We start from the raw sequence: 15061 nt of genomic DNA, 5'->3' as shown, positions 1-15061 counted from the left end.
GTCAAATCTTTGCTCACTAATTTAAAATTAGGGTAGATGTGCATTGAAGATGGTTAAGCTCCTAAGTCATTTTTCTTAATAGGATCATAGATGTATCCCTTTTGTTTTTATTTGGAAAATGAGGAATAAGCAATTCCATCAACAATGGAAAGTACACGGTCCGGTGACTGAAAGCCCTGATGGTAGCAGAGTCAGTAGAGTATATAGGCACACTAATATGTTAAAAACACCAAAATTTACAGGAATAGAGAGGCAGCACATCATGAGAATGACCCAGACATGGATACCTGGATTCTGATCTTGAAGCGATCGCATTAGCTGTGTGCTCCTGGGTAAGTCCTGTGCTGTCTTCTCATTTGTAAATTGCGTTGTTTAACTTGCTAATCTCAGAGTTTCCTCCTGCTCCATCGTCTTAAAACGCAGCCCTTCCCTGCCCTTTGCTGCGAGCCTCACTGGTCAGTGTCCGGTGTTGGGCTTGGCTCGATGCCAGGGAGTTGCCGCTGACCTCGGTAAGCTGACTCCCTGCGGAACTTAGGTGGCGGGTGAAAAGCTTCAGCTCCGAAGGACAGGGTTCGTAATGGTTTTTGTAGTGTTCTGTTATCATGTATAGACTGCCTTTGCCCAGAGCATCTAGAAGTTAGATAATCCCTCTGAGTCAGTTGCTATGACTTACCTCATGTCATGAATGGTCCTGGCTGTGTTGACTAGCCTGGTGGTTGTCCGTTTTTGTAACTTCCTTTTTTTTATATGTATAGGGAAACCGAGACAGAGAAAGAGAAAATAATTAGTTTTAGGTCATAGACTTTGAAAGTTTGGGAGCCAGACGTGGAATCCTTGTCTTCTGATTCCAAATGCTCATTGATTGTTACTTGATCCTAATTCTGTCTGTCTTTCTCCTGCTGGGAGATGGGGTGTGGTGGGAAGAGGTGATGGTGTTTTTCATCCTCTGGTGTGGACGCTTGAGCCTGTCATACTTCGGAGTTCGTGCTCCACCATTAGCGCCGGGAAGCCTCCTCTCCTGTTCCACTCATTTCACTCCTTTTATCTCCAGTCCCCACTTCTGCTCCTGTTCTCGTCACGTCCTGCTCCTCGCCAGCAGCCGAGCGCACTTTCCAATGTGCCTGGATAGGTTTCGGGATGGGCAAGAGTCCTTGCAAAATGGTCCGTGGCGTTCGCAAGTGTGTGCGCTTAATCTCACTTCAGCATAGCATTTCCTAATGTTCCCCTGCCCTGTTTTACTTTTCCGTCCCCTCCTGTGTATCTCCAAAGCCTTCAGCTCCCTCCACTGCAGTGTTGCCTTAAACATTTCCAGACATGTGTCCTTAAGAAGAGTGGAGTTGCCTGATAATGTGGGGCATAAGTCAGCTTAATGGCACTAATTACTGCCATATTTTTATTTTTATTTTTTCCGGAATTTAAACATTCACCAGCTGTGTGTGAAATTCTCTCTTTTCCCAAATCACTGCCAAAACTTGGTGTTACTCTCCTTTCTAATTTTCACCATTTTTATAGATATAAAGTAGTATGTTGTTATTTTGGTGTGCGTTTTCTTGATTTCTAGTGAGTTTTAATCTCTTTCTCTCTCTCTCTGGTTGCATATCCTTTGCCTTTACGGAAATTCACACCCCCTTAACTCCTACTTCAGCTATTGAAATGCTGTTGAAATATTCTAACTGGAGCCTCTGCCTCGTACTCCCCAGCCCCCCTTACTCAGCACTGCCAGATTGATCCTCTAAATTTGCCAAATTGTCACATGGATCCTCTACTCAATGGCTTCACAGTGTCTGTGGTGCTCAGTAAACTCCTGTATGATTGCCCCCCGCCCCCGCACGTGCTTGGTTTCACGGTGCCGCTGTAGTTTTGGCCCACAGAGCTCCCCATGGCCCCCGATACTTACCGGGTCTCTTCACTGGGCTTTGCTCCACATGAAATGCTGTTCCCGCTTCTGTCAGAAACTCTCCTTATTTTGTTTTTTAGTTTTGATATTTATTAAACTTTCTGTGTAGATAGTTTTAACAGTCAAGTTGACCAACAGAGTTTGTTAAAAAAAAAAAAAGAGCAGCAATTCTGTGTTTGTTTTCTTCCCTCTATTTTTTCATTCTCTGAGGAACTACTCTTAACTGTTTCGCCTATTTTTTTTTTATTTTTAAACTTTGTATCACCAAATAAGTTATATACATTTCTTTCTTTTTATTTCCTTCAATGTTAGCCCTTATCCATGGATGGCCCAATATGTAATATGAGGAATTAGTTCTACCAGCCTCATGTTCCCCCCACCAAACACAACTTTCTTGTCTCTCCAGTGTAGTTACCCTGATTGTGGTTAGATTAGCATTGAGTGTTTATATCATTATACCAGGGAGATGCTACTCACAGTTGTGCTGTATACAATGCATGTTTTCTTTGCTATAAATTTTATTGTCTGCTTCAATCCCCAACTGTCTGATTCTCTCTGTGCATTGAGATTCCTCAGATGTTCTGTCAGGTTCTTCTTGGAGCCTCAGCCCTGCTCTGCCTTGTAATAGTTCTTGTCCTGGGGTCTCCATAACCATCCTTTCCTTCCTCTTTGGCCCTCTGTCTCCTCATCTCAGAGGCCCTCCTTTTTTTGTGCCTTCCTTATCTTATAAGAAAATAAGATTTATTTTCTTATGTAAAAATTTTTATTTCATTTTTTAAAGATTTTATTTACTTTTAGAAGGGGAAGGAAGGGAGAAAAGAGAGGGAGAGAAACATCAATTTGTGGTTGCCTCTCATATGCCCTCTACTGGGGACCTGGCCTGCAAACCAGGCATGTGCCCTGACTGGGAATCGAACCAGTGACCGTTTGGCTCAATCTACTAAGCCACACCAGCCAGGCTTTATTTTTCAATTACAATGACACAGTATTATATTAGTTTCAGGTATACAGTGTATTGATCAGACATGTATATACCTTAAGAGGTGATCCCCTAGCATTTTCTTTCTTTTTTAAAATTGTTGTCCTATTACAGTCGTCCCAATTTTCCCCTGTTGCTCTCCCCTGCCATTCCTTCCCCCTGCTCCCACAGTCACTAGCGTGTTTAGAATGTCCTTACTTTTTATACTTGATGGAAGGTGTCATTGGGCCTGGAATTTAGGATTGGAAATAATTTTCTTTTGGAATTTTGAAGGCAGTCCTCCACTCTAGTTTCCATTTGGATAACGTTAGAATTCTCAGTACTTTTATTAATTGCCTTTCCCCCCCCTACTCTTGCATTTTCTCTCTCTCTCTGAAATCTCCTAGAAGTGTCTTCTGGTCCTGCACGTTCTGACTTTCTCACTGATGTGCCTGCTGTCGTGTAGTCTGTTTTTATCAAGTTTTGCAGGGTACTCAGCTGGCCCTATCATTAGTAAACTTCAATCCTAGTTTCAAGAACTTTTTTTCCCCTAATACAAATCTCATTATCCAAATTAAATCATTTAGTGAGCTCACATAGCAAGCAACCCGATAGAGACCTGTCAGAGGATCCAGGGCTACTGTTTTCTCTGGAGTTACTACCTCAAACTCATTTTCATCATCTTAGTTGGTTCTTGAGCGACAAGAACAAGCGTTGGAGCAGCATGGGGTCTGCGTTTCGTCTGTGCTGTCCTCATCTCCACTTTCACCCTTTTCCTTTTAACTCCTGTATCGAAATCCTGGGCTAGAATTCCAATTTTTTTTTATTATTATTTTGCTTTTCTTTTCTGTTTTCTGTACTACTTTCTAAAAGTTCGTGTCATCAGAGACTTCCTGTCACCATGGAGATGTAGGTAAACATGGCTTTCCTCCTCACACAACCACATCAAAAATTACAAATTACAAAACAGCTATCACCTTTCTAGGTGTCAGGAAATTGAGCTGTATGGAAGCCTGACAACAAAGGAATTAAAGAAGTCACATTCGTTCGGATGGGTAGGAGGGGTGGAGATGCGGAGATGCAGAATGGGCGGTCCCACACCCACATGGTGATGGATAAAAATTGAGAGAGAGATCTTGGATCCCAATACCATACCAGACCCCTTAGCCCATGGTTCCAGAGCCAAGAAGGTAAGTCCCCACAATTTCTGGCTGTAAAAAACAGTGGGAGTTGGAGCAGCATAAGAAACTGTGGGATTCTCAGGCATCTCCTCTTAAAGGGCCTTCAGTAGACTTAGGACTTACAAAGACTGACTCCTCCAGGTTCCAGCACTGGGGAAACAGCTTGAGGGGCATGAATGACATATGGGGTAAAACTGAGCTGTCTGGCATCAGGGCGAATGCCGGGGGACAGCTTCTTCCTAGACAAAACTTTAGAGACCCAGCAGTGGCCATTTTCTCTGAACCCTCCCCACATAGAGCCACAGAACAACTGTACCATATCTGAGACTCTGTCAACCTAATTCAGAGGGATTGCCCCACCCTGGTGATTACCTAAGGCTCTGTCCCATCCAATTTATGTGTGTGCTTTCCTACATTAAGCCATACTACTTATACAGGGAATCGAAGCAGCTCCATCTAATCATAGAAACGAACACAGGAAGGCTGCCAAAATGAGGAGACAAAGAAATATGGCCCAAATGAAAGAACAGAACAAAACTCCAGAAAAAGGACTAAAAATGAAAATGAGTGATCTATCATATGCAGAGTTCAAAACACTGGTTATTAGGATGCTCAGGGAACTCATTGGGTACTTCAGGAGCATAAAAAAGACCCAGGCAAAAACGAAGGTGATGCTAAGTGAAATAAAGAAAAAATTACAGGGAAACGACAGTGGACTGGATGAAGCCAAGAATCAAATCAATGATTTAGAACATGTAGAAGAAAGAAAAAACATTCAGTCAGAAAAGCAAGAAGAAAAAAGAATTAAAAAAAAGATGCAGATAGCATAAAGAGCCTCCGGACAACTTCAAGTGAACCAACATTGGAATCATAGGGGTACCAGAAGGAGAAGAGAAAGGGCAAGAAATTGAAAACTTACTTGAAAAAATACTGAAAGTAAACTTCCCTAATTTGGTGAAGGAAATAGACATGCAAGTCCAGGAAGCACAGAGAGTCCCAAACAACATGGACAGAAAGAGGCCTACTCCAAGACACATCATAATTAAAATGCCAAAACTTAAAGAGCTTTGAAAGCAGCAAGAGAAGAATAGTTTCCTACCTACAGGGGAGTTTCCATAAGACTTTCAGCTGATTTCTCAAAAGAAACTTTGCAGGCTAGAAGGGACCGCTAAGAAGTATTTGAAGTGATGAAAAGCAAGAATCTACAACCTAAATTGCTTTATCCAGCAAAGCTATAATTTAGAATTGAGGGGCAGATAAAGTGCTTCCCAGACAAGGTAAAGCTGAAGGAGTTCATCACCACCACCAAGCCATTATTATATGAAACGTTAAAGGGACTTATTTAAGAAAAGGGAGATCAAAACTATGAACATTAAAATGGCAATAAATTCACAACTATCACCAACTGACTCTAAGAAACAAACTAAGCAAACAAGCAGAACAGAAACAGAATCATAGATACGGAGATAGATTTGGATGGTTACCAGTTGGGAGGGGGGAGGGAGAGAATGGGGGAAAAGGTGCAGGAATTAAGATGTACAAATTGGTAGGTACAGAATAGGCACGGGGATGCTAAGAACAGTACGGGAAATGGAGGCGCCAAAGAACTTACATGCATGGCCCATGGACATGAACTAAGGCGGGGGGATTGCCAGAGGGAAAGGGAGGTACTGAGTAGAGCAGGCAAAGGGAGAAATATTGGGATGACTGTAATAGCATAATCAATAAAATATATTAAAAAATAAAAATAAGTAAAAGTTTGTGTCACCATAGTCTTCCTATCCTTTTATTTAATATTTTACTTTTTTAATTTCTAAAACTACTTTTCATTATTTTTATTCTCGTTGGAGATAATCTTTTCTAATGACATTCCCTCCCTCCCTCTCTCCCTCTCTCTCCTTTTCTCCCTTCCTTTTTTCTTCCTCTCCTTCCTTTACTCCCCCGCCCCCCCCTTCCTCTCTTTCGTTTCTTTTCTTTTTTCCTTTGAATGCGTTAATAATCTCTGTAACCTCTGGTTGGCTGGAACGCTAAACAGCTTCCCGATGCTCTGAGCTGGTCTGTGGGCTTCTCAGGAGGGTCACCTATTGAGGCTACTATTTGTTGAGACTGCGATGGCCAGAAATATCCGTAGGCTTGACTAGGACTAATTAGGTTCTCCATCAAAACTCCTGCCAGCAGGTATAGGGCAGGCTGCAGTTAGTGATCTGAATGAGAAGAAAACCGGACATCTCACCACTCAGCTCCTTTCCACACTGTTCCCTCCTTCTGTCTGTTCTCTGTGTGATTCCTCTACCCACAGGGTGTCCCTGGTCTTTCAGTAGAGGCCCCATGTTTTGCTCTCACCAGGGAATGAGCCATCCCCTGGCCTTCTAGGATTGGGGAAGGTAGTCATCAATGTGTGTTAAGGTAGGGTATCTGGGAATCTGTGTGTCAACTAATAATCTTCCTTGTTTCAGCCAAATTTTAACCTCATTTCTAGAGTCATATGGAGCTGACAGCTTCCTAGAATCTTGGAGTGGTGTTGTGTTTTTTTTTTTCCTTTTTTCATTTTGATAAGCCATATTGCTTCTCAGTTTTCCTCACAATTGACTTAGTCTCATTCAGCTTTCTAGGACCTGCTAAATTATTTACCTTTTTTCCATCTGCTTTCTGCCTTTTTTCTTTTTTTTCCTTTTGCTGTTAATGACTCATCTCACATTCTATGACTAAAAAAAAATCTATTACCTCCCATTTTATTTGAATTGGGGAAAGACTGAAAGTCAGTATGCACAATCAGTCTGTTCTCTCTTTACCCAAAAGTCCTATTTTCTTCTTGACCATTTGAATTTCTCTACTATTAGTCATGTATCCACATATTTTTTCAGGCTTTTTAATTGAGTGTCTTTTTCTTTCTAGAATTTCCTTATGTATCCTAGATTTTAATTTCTTAGTGAATTTATATTCTCATGTTACGTTTGCATCACATGAGAAAGGTCTGCTTTCAAAATTTTAACTTTTTAAATATGAAATTAGATGTGACATTGCTGGACTCTATGCATGTGTTGTGCGGGGAACCCAAAACATAAATACTGTAGTGATTTAATGCCTTGAAGTTTCTCATGCTCTTTTTTTTTTTTTTTTTCATTACAGCCCTTTAAAGAACACCTACTATGTAGCATGGGATTTGTATAAGTTGTCCTGATTGGAAATTATAGAAACACAGGCAGAAATGAGGCAGAAGCTGATTGTCCCACAATGTCTGTTTTTTCCTTCTGTGGTAATAGAATTGTTACTTGTGCACATGGCACACAGGATGAAGGTGACATGGTCTAGCCTCTAGATATGGCCAGGTGAGTTCTATCCAGTGAGATGTAAGGGGATGTATCGTGTAACAGCTTCTGTGAACCCACCTTAAAAGTCACCTAGCACATTCCCCTTGCCCCGTATCTTCATCCCTTCTTCGCATCTGCTGTGTGAATGTGGATGTAACAGCTGGTGGTCTAGCTGCTGTAGTAAACCAGTGGGATCAAACTCTAGGACTGCCAGTGCTGTGAGCTGGAAGGCGATGGATACTGTAAGAGCTGGGGAAACAGAACTTTATGCCAACCTTAAACTGCTTGACTTTGCCCTCTGCATGCTCGAGGCAGAAACTGCAGTTGTGCCTAAGCCACTCTCCTGTCAAGTTTCCTGCATTCTCAGCTAAACCCAATCTGAACTGATCCACCAACTCAGATTTGCTTAATCAAAACAGTTTTATGGTTTATTGACTTATGGAACAGGTTCATCCAAGAGGTAAAGCTGTTTTTAAGTACAAGCCAGAGCAGCCTTTTAAATTATGTCATTAGTACTCTGTTTCTCTATTTACCTTAAAGCTTTGTTGTTTCTGCTTGCTTTATTCTCAGGCTATTAAATTTGGCAATAACATAGCTGCCTCTATCATAGGACAGTTTATATTCTCAGAGAAAGAGTAGGCACTTCTTCTCATAACCTTACATTTGGCCTGGACGCCCATTCTCCACACCAATCAAGGTGACCTCAGGGGAGAATGCCCAGATTCGTTAGGTCAAGGTCATAGGCCCACCCCTGGGCTGAAGGGGAAGAGACATTCTTACCCAAACACAGGAGTAAGCAGAATAGTTGTAGGATGAAGAGGGCTGGTTCTGAGAAGATTCCTGTAAGACAGATGCATGCATATGTTCAGGTGCAATATGGACAATTAAGCTTCACATTGCTATAATTTTAAAAGCCATTATATATATTAATTTCCTGCTTTTCTTTCCAAATACAGCAATGAATACTAAAATGAATAATTTATAAGAGAACCCATGACAGTAAAGAGATAAGAAATAAGGTTAATATCTATAATGGTATAGTAAGAAATTACAGAGTAGTCTTTGGCTATAGAGAACACAACAGTAAGATGATCAGATGAAAATATCTGAGGTAAAAAAAAGTCATGTTTCTAAACAGAGCTCACTCTGTTAGTGATAATTAAGCATTTCTTATTAGAGTGGTTATACTGTACCTGAGCAAACCATCTCAACTACAGTCCAGAATCTAACAACCTTACATGATTTATTTCTAATTTGTAATGTCTTAAGAGTAACTCTTCTCTTCCTCCTGTGAGCCTCTCTAAAGGTCTCACCCAGTGTTAGAGTTGACCTGTTTCTTTTTCTTTTTCAGACTGAAAAACAAATCTCTATGAGCCCCTCAAAATAAATGGAATAATATGTTTTCTTTTGCAAAACAAATGGAAAAGCATAATACTTTTAATAAATTTTTAAAAGGTGGTGTAGCCTATGAGCAAATTAAGTAATTCTATAAACTGTTTTAAGGCTTTATTGAGGTATGCTATATAAAAATCGCACATATTTAATGTATATAATTTGATGAGTTTGAACACGTGCAGAGACCCATGATTCCATCACTGTAAGCAAGGTAATACATCCATCCATCACCTCCAAGAGTTTGGCCCCTTTGCTTTTTTGTGTTGTGAGAACATTTAAAATGAGATTTACGCCCTTAACATATTTAAGCGTCCACTGCCATAGTGTTAATTACAGGCGCTGTGTCATGGTGCGGACGTCTGGAACTCATTCTTCCTGTATAAATGTGACTTTATCCCCAGTGAACAACAGCTCCCTTCCAGAACCCTTTTAAAACTTTAGCTTTGTGAAGAAGATGAAGCAGGTAGTTTTAAAAATAAACTTTAAAAAAAGTTTCAGATTTATGGAAAAAATATAAAGATAGTACAGAGAAGTCTTATATGCCCCACACCCAGTTGCACTATTGCTAACATTTTGCATTAGTATGGTATATTTATTACCATTAGTGAACATTGTTAAACTGAAGCCCATGCTTGATTTCAGATGTCTTCAGTTTCCACCTACTCCCCTTTTTGGGTCCCTGGATCCCATTCAGCATCCTTCACAACACTTTGTGGTTATGTCTCTTTGGCTTGTGATGGCTATGACAGATGTCAGCCTTTCTTTGTATTTGATGACTTGGACAGTTTGAAAAGTACTGGTCAAATAGTCTGTAGAAGTCTCTCAGCTGGTATTTGTCTGATATTCTTCTCATGATCACGCTGAGGTTACAGGTTTCTGAGAGGAGGATCGCAGAGGTAAAGTGCCACTTTCATTGAATCAAATCAGTGGTATAGACCATCAAAATGACTTATTACTGCTGCCCTTGATTACCTGGTTGAGATCTGGTTTGTCAGGTTTCTCCATTGTATGGTTACTTTCTTTCCTTCTTTCTTTACTGTTACCCTTTGGAAGGAAATCACTTAAGGAGTAGAGAGTAATACTCTGCTCTCTTGAGGGTGAAGTGTGCATAAAAATTATGTGGAATTCTTCAGTTGATGAGATTTGTCTCTTCTACCTTATCTGCTTGTCTCTTCATCTATTTGCCATCCTATCTTACCCTCCCCTCCCTTCACCTTTCTTGCTTCACACTTACATTGTTGATAGTATAGACTTGCGGATTTTTATTTTATTCTTAGGATTATAATCTAGTACTACTTTATTTTCTTGCTCAAATTGTTGTAGTTTTGGTCATTGGGACTCTTAGTTGGCCTTTGTATACTTTTGACAAACCCTTGTATTGTGTGTGTGTGTGTGTGTGTGTGTGTGTGTGTGTGTGTGTGTGTGTGTAGTGTACTTAATTACTTTTCTGGTACTATAAGAAGCTACATACACATCTTGTATTTCCTGCCTCAGTCCTAAAATCAGCCATTTCTCCAAGGAGAACTTGGTTACTGTTATTGGAGAATGGTATTAGAATGCAAGGTCTGGGTGCTAGGTGTGCTTGTTGCTGTTAGGGTGTTGCAAAGCAGGTGTTTCACAGGTGCACACTTGGAGATCCTAAATAACAAGGCCTAGTGAAGGAGGAGGGTGGAGGTAGTGGTGGTGTGAAGGTGGGATCTGAGGCCTTGTTTCTGGGTAATTTTCCTTCCATTCCTTTGCAGTTTGCAGATTGATAGGTTTTTCTCTCTCATGGATATTTTAATGAGGTGGTTTATTTTCTTAGGCACTCTGATGAGTCATTTATGTAAGGGCAAAGTGTAAGAGGGTTTTTATTAATGTTCTGACTGTAGAGGCTATTCATTGATTGACCACATCTTTTTTTTGTAGTTTTGCCAAAAAGTCATGGAAATGAAACATGATCTGCTAAAGAATATTGTATATTATTGGTGACAATGTGAATAGATGCAAAATTTCTTACAGGATTGTTAGTAAAACAGAGTTAGGAGTGGATCTAATGCTTTTCTGCTTCTTTCAACCTAAACAGCAAGTGCTGTGAGGATCAGCCGAACTTATTATAACTAGATCCATTGTCCAATTTTTTACAATTTTAGTCTTTATTAAAAACACTAATTTACCTTAAGTAGAGAAATGCAAACCATTGTCAAGGAGCTCTTCCTAGGAGAAAAATTTAAACCCACTATGTCTTTTTACAGCATAAGCTACCATTGTCCTTTCGCATTAAGTAATTAATCAGTGCTCTTTAGAAATGGGAGCTTGGTATCTTCCGCTGGTCCAAGACACTTACATAATATGAATTTACTAATTTAGTAAAATATCAAGGAACACTGAAACTCTTCCACGCCGTGTGCGCACATTCATATACCCACATAAGTTAATTTTCTTTTTTCCACTGGGGCCTGCTGTGTGTTTGTAACTAAACTGGAATGAATTTTGTCATTGTCTATTTCATTGCCCCTGTTTTATCACAGACAGAATGACCCTCAGTCACACTGCTGTGAATTATCCTTTTCTTGTCCTTCTTCCTCACACTCTTATTTAGTCATCGCCAAACATAGTCTATTCTCCTGAAATACTTGAGTGCATTAATTTTTGTTGTTTGAGATGGTTTAATCTGTCAAAGGATGAGGGTCTTAATTTTTTTCCATCTTACCATTAGCAGGATAATTAGAAGCTTGAGTAGCACTGAACCCTTACTTCACCCAATCTTTCAAGTTTACAGCCTTAATGAAAAAATAATATTTCATGGAGGAAATTTCAGTTTAACCTTGTGGAGAGGTTTTCCAGTCATTTAGTCAGACTCTACTTATATTGCACAGAATCTTATTTACCTTTTTCCCTTTTCTTCCTTCTTTCTTTCTTTTATTCTTTCACTTCTCTTTCTCCTCCTCCTCCTCTTCTTTTTTTTCTTGTATTTGGATAATCTTGAGAAAAATCCTGACTAATCTGTGTTGCTCCTTGGATGTCTGATTCCTGTCTTATTTTATCTCTTCCTACTTTGCTCTGTCTCCTGGGATATCCAGATATTAGAAAGTCTTCACCCACAGAGATCATTGTGTTGTCTCAGTTTTAATTTGTGCCTCAGTTAATGCTTTTCTCATATTCATTTAAATGCTTTATGAGTTCCTGTTCTCCAAAGCATAGATCTTATCTGTTTGATTGAATGACATATGGCAAATGTTTAATGTTACATATTTATAAGGACCTTCTGAATTATTTTATTACCATTTTAGACATACTTATCAGGTCTTAATTGATGTTAAGACTCAGCAATCCATGAAGTCTTTCAGTCCATTCAAATTCAGGCTGTAACTAGTATTCTTACAACCCTAACTCCAACAGTTTTTAAGACAGACTAAACAAAACAGAGCACCTGTTCTGGATGTTCCTCTTTTAAGCAGTGCTTGGGACCTTCTGACCTTTTGATATGATTATTACAGTAAGAACATGGGATACTGCCTTGCAGGGAGGGACACTCCCAGGCCACGTCCATCTTCAGGGTTGGGTCTTCGTGCTGCTAATTGTACTTGAGACCTCATCTGTTAAAAATTAGTAGATAACCTAATTCTAAACATTTAATTAAGTTAGGAATGAACCATATGCATTACAGATAATAATAATAGCAAACACTTATTTGGCACCTATGTGTGCTAAGCATATGCATGTTGTATATGAAGAGGTATGTCATAATCTTCATTTTGCAGGTAAAAAAATTAAGGTGCAGAGAATTTATGTACCTCGAATGCATTCTATACAACAACAAGTGTGCAAGCAAGGTTGGCCCAAGGCATTCTGACTCAAAAGACTGCTGTAAATACCTCACTCTCCTCTCCTGACCCTCTTTCCCTTTTTGTTGTGTGTGTGTGTGTGTGTGTGTGTGTGTGTGTGTGTCTTCGTGTGTATTTAAGTTGCAAGTCAGCAATCTGAGGAAATTTCATTGCTGTATCTTTGATTTTGGATTCCTTTTTTACTAAGTTGAGCTGTGGATGTTGCTGATTTTGATGAGTTTAGGAAATAACAGTTTCATAATCAATTGAACTATTAAAGTTTCTGTCTTCCCACTCATCAAACTATTAGCTCATTTGAGAAATGCTTGCATTTGAGAATATCAGTTCAAGGTCAGTTCCATTTGATAAATACTTATTAGTTATCATGGCCTGTGCATAGTGTCCCATCTGAGGCACAGTAGTCACAAAAAGGCAAATATGATACATCTTTCGATGGGACAAGGCAAGTCTTATTCTTACATAGATACTTCCGTAAGTATCTACACTACAAGGCCTGTGAATGGCACAAGATATTGAGGGGATTCAGAGATTGTAGAGAATTAGGAAATAATTTCTTTGAGGAAGTTGCTTTAGAACTAGGTTATGAAGACGGAATTTCTACCAGAGGTATTTGAGGTGAAGGGAATGATGTGAGCAAAGGTGCGCACAGTAGAGTGTGGGTAAGATGTGTACATGGTGGACAATAATTTTCAAGATGTGGTTTGTGATTGTAGTGTGGATTTTATTTATTCTTAGACAATTGTGGCACTGCAAATGGGAACGATCTCAATTGGAGAGTAATTCTCAGAACCCACAGGACTTGACAACCAATAGAATAAGAAGGGTCTGGATGGAGGAGAGGGGTCAAGGATGTCAAGCTTTCAAGTCAAGGAGACTGTGCAGAAATACAGGATATTGGTGACGGAAATCAAAAGAACTGGCTTTCATTCTTACCTGCTTTGTTAAGGCAGGTATAAACGTTTTTGAGTACCTCAGCTATTGAGAAACCTGGATTGCATAACAAAATTATATATAGGGTGTGTGTTGAAGGAGAGGGGACAGCTCCCTAGAGGAACTGCGGAGACGATGCCTATCAATAATAACAGCTTTGTTATGTAGTACGTTTTTTGTGTGTGTCTAAATGAGGTATTCTTAAGAACCTCTTATTCGGTCGTCAGTGGTGTGAAAGTAAGGGAGAAAGTTGTAAGCATGTTGGCACTTGAATTTTTAGTAGTCGAAGTCCATTTTATCCCTGAAACTGTTCTTAGCTTGATGGAGGACCCTAGGTCTCTGGGCATCTGAGCCCCAGTCCAGGACTGCGGATGCTCAGTGCATCCCACAGGAATCAGTTACTTTCTCAGGTATAGTGGCTGGTCTATACTGCACAGCACTGCCTCCCACATACAGGCAGCATGGAGCTCCCCCTTCTCTCTTCCTTCTCCATGCTCTCCATGGTGGCATGAACCCTGTTTGCTTGGAGTGACTATTGAATTTTTACACTTGACGCTATGCCTGGTACATGGTAGGCTAAAAAAAAAAATGTGTGTGTGTGTGTGAGAGAGAGAGAGAGAGAGAGAGAGAGAGAGAGAGAGAGAGAGAGAGAGTGATGATTTGCTCCCATAGTCTGTGGCAGCTGGAGCTTTCAGATGCATGATATTCCGAATGCTGTTTATTAGTGAAAATTTGAATTAAGGAACTTACATGTCTGGTTTACCATTTGTATATTTTAATATATGATATCTGTAGTTGAATTCTTTTATCCAGAATGCCTGTTTCACACCACACCAAATTTTTGACATTCATGTTTTTTTTCCTCTGCAAGAAAAAGTTTTTCTTGGCCCTTTTTACTTATGAATATATATTTTAGATTTTTTTTAGGTCAAATATATGTTATTTAACAGGAAAACAAGAGAAATTACATAACATAGTAAATCATGTTAATTTTGCCTAAATATCCATTTTTTTCTAGTTTTATTGAGATATAATTGATATATATCACTGTATAAGTTTAAGATGTGCAGTATAATGGTTTGCCTGCTGTATATTGTGAAATGAGTATTACTATAAATTTAATTAGCACCCATCGTCTCATACAGAAACAATAAAATAGCAGAGAAAAGAAGATTTTATTACGTGTTTTGAGAAAACTATGAGGATTTACGCTCATAAGTTTGTTTTTTCAACAAGCTATGGTACATAATTTATACACTAACAGGTGTAAGGCACTATTTTACATTGACTCCTTGGTTGATAGGTCACGTGTGAAAGGTTTGGGGCATTGCAGGATGTTGCTGTGTGTAGATCAACAGTTTTGTGTGGTCAGCATTGCCATCTTTGTCTCTGCTCTCTTCAATCCAGTGATCATCCAAGCTGACGTTAAAGATATATGTAGAATTTCCCTCTTTAAAATTTAATCATACTATATTTTGAAACCTAAAATTTGTCTTTTAGTTATTTGCTCCAATTGCCAAAAGCACATTTTTGTAATAAATAAAGCCAAAGTACAATATTGG

General features: G+C 39.4%; 1 protein-coding gene across 9 annotated transcripts in view; it reads left to right on the top strand.

Annotated features, from left to right (window-relative positions):
• The window catches only part of KLF12 (KLF transcription factor 12), a 418858-nt gene that overhangs the window by 76988 nt on the left and 326809 nt on the right, over positions 1-15061 (top strand). For 2 of the 9 annotated variants that reach the window (XM_054586431.1, XM_054586430.1), the window contains exon 1: positions 9486-9638. The exons of 6 other annotated variants lie outside the window; for them this stretch is intronic. In XM_054586431.1, coding sequence (XP_054442406.1) covers positions 9594-9638 — 45 coding nt within the window. In that variant the 5' untranslated portion in view covers positions 9486-9593. Of the gene's footprint in view, positions 1-314; positions 333-9485; positions 9639-15061 lie in introns of those variants that run through there. One more of the 9 variants, XM_054586429.1, reaches the window with a different exon arrangement.

This window comes from Pteronotus mesoamericanus, unplaced genomic scaffold (genome assembly GCF_021234165.1).
Source record: "Pteronotus mesoamericanus isolate MK-2021 breed Mesoamerican mustached bat unplaced genomic scaffold, CSHL_Meso_final contig_94, whole genome shotgun sequence".
NCBI lineage: Eukaryota > Metazoa > Chordata > Mammalia > Chiroptera > Mormoopidae > Pteronotus > Pteronotus mesoamericanus.
Note: the sequence above shows the minus strand (reverse complement) of the source record. Positions and strands in the feature narration are given on the sequence as shown.